The 4292-nt window shown below is 35.1% G+C and overlaps 1 protein-coding gene across 1 annotated transcript; it reads left to right on the top strand.

Moving 5' to 3' along the window:
• Positions 1 to 409: 409 nt before the first annotated feature.
• Positions 410 to 3913, top strand: LOC131658852 (uncharacterized). Its single transcript, XM_058928101.1, has 8 exons — positions 410 to 547; positions 1108 to 1203; positions 1729 to 1886; positions 1976 to 2096; positions 2186 to 2356; positions 3394 to 3432; positions 3527 to 3580; positions 3740 to 3913. The coding sequence occupies exons 1-8, from the start codon at positions 410 to 412 to the stop codon at positions 3911 to 3913; spliced, it is 951 nt and encodes a 316-aa protein (XP_058784084.1).
• Positions 3914 to 4292: the final 379 nt, after the last annotated feature.

Below are 4292 nucleotides of genomic sequence, written 5' to 3'. Positions count from 1 at the left end.
ATCCGTACTTTTGGTTTCAATTTAATTTTAGTTACACAGAGTTGTTCTCTTTTTCACATGTTTGTTTAACTGGTAGTTGAAATGAGACAATAACTCACTTTTCCAAAGTACACATTCTTTGAAAAGCAAAAATTTGGTCTTCCCACTTCCCCGTGCGTGTACCAGAGCTTTCTATGCATTTTGAAAAATTGAAACCTAATTTCACTATCTTATGGAACTGTGCCACTTTTCTTTCACCTGCTAATGTCACTTCCTGAACCACGGGTGTGTACGACGAAACACATTTGGACCCTATTTTTTTTTTATATCACATCTTCATTGTTTTGGAGCATAGTTTCTCTGCCTTCAAGAACTTCTACAGCTTCTTCTCTCCTCTTTGCTTCCTTGAACGATTTTCGGAACAAAAGAAATGGCGAGACCGTTTGAGGAACTGAAACACGTTAACGACTCAAAGGAGCTGTGGAAAATTGTTGTTCGAATCCATCAGAAATGGACCGTTGTGATGAAGAACAAGGAACATTTTGAGATGATACTATGCGATAAAGAGGTCAGTTTTATTTATGTTGCTGTTGTGACCCATCTATTTTAATGGTTTGTTGAAAATTTTTACAATTGTGACTATGTGCTGTGGGTTTTTTATTCACAAGTTCATGGTTTTTGAAGAAGATGGTTTAGAAACGGTTCTTTTGAAAGTTTCACCGATAAACATAGTTCATGGTTTTCTTTATGAAGATTTATGTTCCGATAGTTATTTCATCTAACATGTTGTTTTGTTTGTGGTTTATAAGATTTGGTTTATGCTTTCATGGATTTTAGGGTATTTCGGGTTCATGGTTTATGAACATGATGTTATAAAAATGCTTTATTTTAGAAGTATAATTTGTTAACGTAGACAATGGTTTTTAGGTTTATGTTTCATGTTTTTTCTTTTTGGTATAACTGGGTTTAACTAATAGTTTTCAAACCATATACCATATTTGGAAGTAAACATTCTATAACTGGGTTTAATTGGGTTTATAGGTTTATGTTTCATGTTTTTTCTTTTATGTTTGATTTTGAAACTATGGTTTATGTTTGTTTTGAAAGACTTCATTTTTTGCATTTCAGGGATGTGATATTCAATGTAGAGTTCCTACTATGTATAAACAAGCTTTTGATTCGGTGTTGATGGTCAATAGCACATATACAATATCTAACTTCCAGGTATCCTTGAATGATATGTTGTTCAAACCTACCGAACACAAATTCCTGTTGACTTTCACTGGTGGCACTTCTGTAACTGACATAAACAAGCATGACATACCTCCTAAACCCCTGAACTTCACACCTTTTGCTGAAATTCTAACTGGGAAATGGAAGAAGGATGTTTTAATAGGTCTGCATTATTTTTCCTCCTTTTACTAATCCATTTTTAAGCATTCAAAGATAAATATTATATATGGTATTTCATGATTTCCTCAGATGTCATAGGAATGGTCTCGGAAATTGGCTACACCCAGATTCAAGCTGGAAACAAGAAGCAACAGATAAATTTGGTCTTGAAGGATTTATGGTAAGTGTGCAATATATGTCGTTCTCCCACTGTGTGATATTATAAAGCTAAATACTGTGCGTGCTCTCCCACTCATACACTTTCATTTTTTAATGGCACTCATGATTTTAATTTTTCTAACTAGCCAATCTCATTATATGCATTCTTTCACATCTGTCAATATGTTCACGTACTAGACCACACAATGTGTCACCGTTGGTAAAATCAAACAACTCAAAGCTGCACAAGGGGGTTGGTATTACCTCGCATGCCATGCTTGTCCAAAGTTTGCCAAAGGAGATCAACCACCTTATGTTTGTGGTGCCGGACATGCTACGGAAACTGAGATTTTAAGGTTGCATCTATTTATTCATATAACAGATTATTTACTTGCTTCTACTTCATCATGAAGTTATTTATTAAACATTCATTACACTTTCATAGGTATAGAATTCTCATTGATGTTATCAACGATGGATGTCACGCTACATTTGTTCTATGGGACCGGGAGTGCACAGAACTACTGGAAGTTACAGCAGCTCAGATGCGTAACACCCTTCTTGAGGTGGGATTTTATGAATTTTTTCAATCGTTATTTTTTATGTATTTTTCAAGTATGTTGCAAGTATGCTAATACTTTGCTATTTCGTATAGGCTGGTGTAACAAACCCATTGGAATATCCTGTAGCACTGGATCGTTTAGTTGGGCTGAAGTTGGGATTTAAGGTCAAATGGCAACCTGATTGGGATAACGGGACAGTTGTTTCTATATACAGGGATGAAGCTGTCATGTTGAAGCTTTTGCACTCATTTGGACAAGAAACGGTATTCCTTAACAAACAATATCGTTATTAATGATGGTCTTTGCATCATCAGTTGTTTCTATATATCTTTTCCTCACATGTGTTGTAATGTTGTATGATTACGACTGTTCATATTCAATAAACCTTGATGTATGGAATGGTGGTGATATAACTGATTTTGCAATTCCCTAATTCTATTCTAGGAGTAGCAAATATCTTAGATTACCATTTGATGATGCAGAATTGGTAACACTGAGTGAGGAAGAGTTTGTTAGCCAAATAATTAATATATTTCCACAAGGCCATTATCGGCTAGATAATGGCAAATTGGTTACAATCTTATTTGCTAAAGGATTTGGAAATCTTATCGCAATACCTTCCCTTAGATCAACACCTTAATCACAGCCATACACCCATGCTTAACCATCTTCCTATCAAGTATAGTAATAGGATCTTATCAATATTGACCATTAGAGCAGGGAGGTATTAAACAATTTGAACTTGAGGATTAAGGTGGAATAACAACTATGAAGCAAAAAAAACATTGTGAGTGGCAGCAGAAGGAGGAAGTTGTAACTGGTATGCAGCAGAACCAATGCAATCAGTAATTGGAAAAGGTTCATAGAACTTAGGTAATAACTTGTGGTACTCATGTGACTTCACAGAAAGCTGCTTATAAGGTTGCAACTTGAGGTAAATATAATCATCTACAGCAAAAACACGAATATAGGCCAAGCAAGAGAGGGTTCAGCATGTGATTAATACTTTTCTAATTGTCTTAATAAGAAAATGAGCAAGAGAAAGATAAGAACCCCATCCTAGCGCTGTGTAGACAATGGCTAATAACTCCCTCTCAATGACAGACATAACCGGTTGTTTAGGGCCTAAAGATTTACTAATATAGGCAGTAGGGTGTTGGTCTTGCATCAAGACAACATAAATCCCCTTCCCAAATGCATCAGTTTCCACAACAAACTTTTTGGAAAAATTAGTTAAACACAACATTAGTGCAGAAATTAAAAATATATATCTTAGCCATTTTTTATGCATTTTCCACAGGCTCCATCTCCTTCCCGTGAAGCTCCTGTCATCAAGCAAGTATGTTGTTTCCATCTATAACAGGTTTATTTACAAATCAAAAGACCGCCACTTCTATTTTATTCACATCTACAAATTTTCTCTTCATTCACAGCTTGATGAGAGTGTCGATGAGGCTATACCAATTGAGGACTGGACTGTGGTTGGCGTAAGGATTTGTTGTTAATATATGTATCGGTTATATTATCAGCTGTTGTGTCTATATTCTGTTCATAAACTGTGGATACTCTTGAAATTGCATCTCAGCTTATATCATTATTATGTTGCAATTTTTACTCTAACTTTTGTTTTCCACCAATTTTTTCAGGACATTGAAATTACATCAGATCTTAACTCTCAACCAGTTACACCAACCTCTGCCACTAAAAGAATTGCGCCTCCTATTTCTACCGAAGATGCAGCAACCTCTGAAATCCAGCAGGGAGACCATTCCTCCACCAAATTAAAAAAAATTATCAAGATGGAGAAAACTGTTACATGATGCAATGTTGTTTTAATGACTGGAAAAGTCATGGATTTGTCTTATCGTATTTATATATTGCCTTTTGTTGGGAAGTTTCAAAACTGTTGTTGAAATTGGAACAAACTTGTAATGACCGCTTTTGACTATAGTTCTGTTTAAAATCTTATGCAACAGAAAATCTGTAGGTCATAATGTAAAAACTATGTTCTAACAACTTATGTTTTATCTATTTCTTAGTGGTTTTGTAGCTGAAATTTATGCATATGTCGCCGTAGTATAGTTCTGTCTTTTTAATACCGTATTCATCGGGTTTGTTGAGTTGTGAGATAATGTAGATCAGGAAATTCAATGTCTTTTAGGAAGTTTATTTGTGGATGGCAGGTTGGTCATAGTTCGG

Source organism: Vicia villosa, linkage group LG3, assembly GCF_029867415.1.
Source record: "Vicia villosa cultivar HV-30 ecotype Madison, WI linkage group LG3, Vvil1.0, whole genome shotgun sequence".
NCBI classification, from domain to species: Eukaryota; Viridiplantae; Streptophyta; class Magnoliopsida; order Fabales; family Fabaceae; genus Vicia; species Vicia villosa.
The sequence above is the reverse complement of the archived record's forward strand: the minus strand, read 5'-3'. Positions and strand labels throughout refer to the sequence as shown.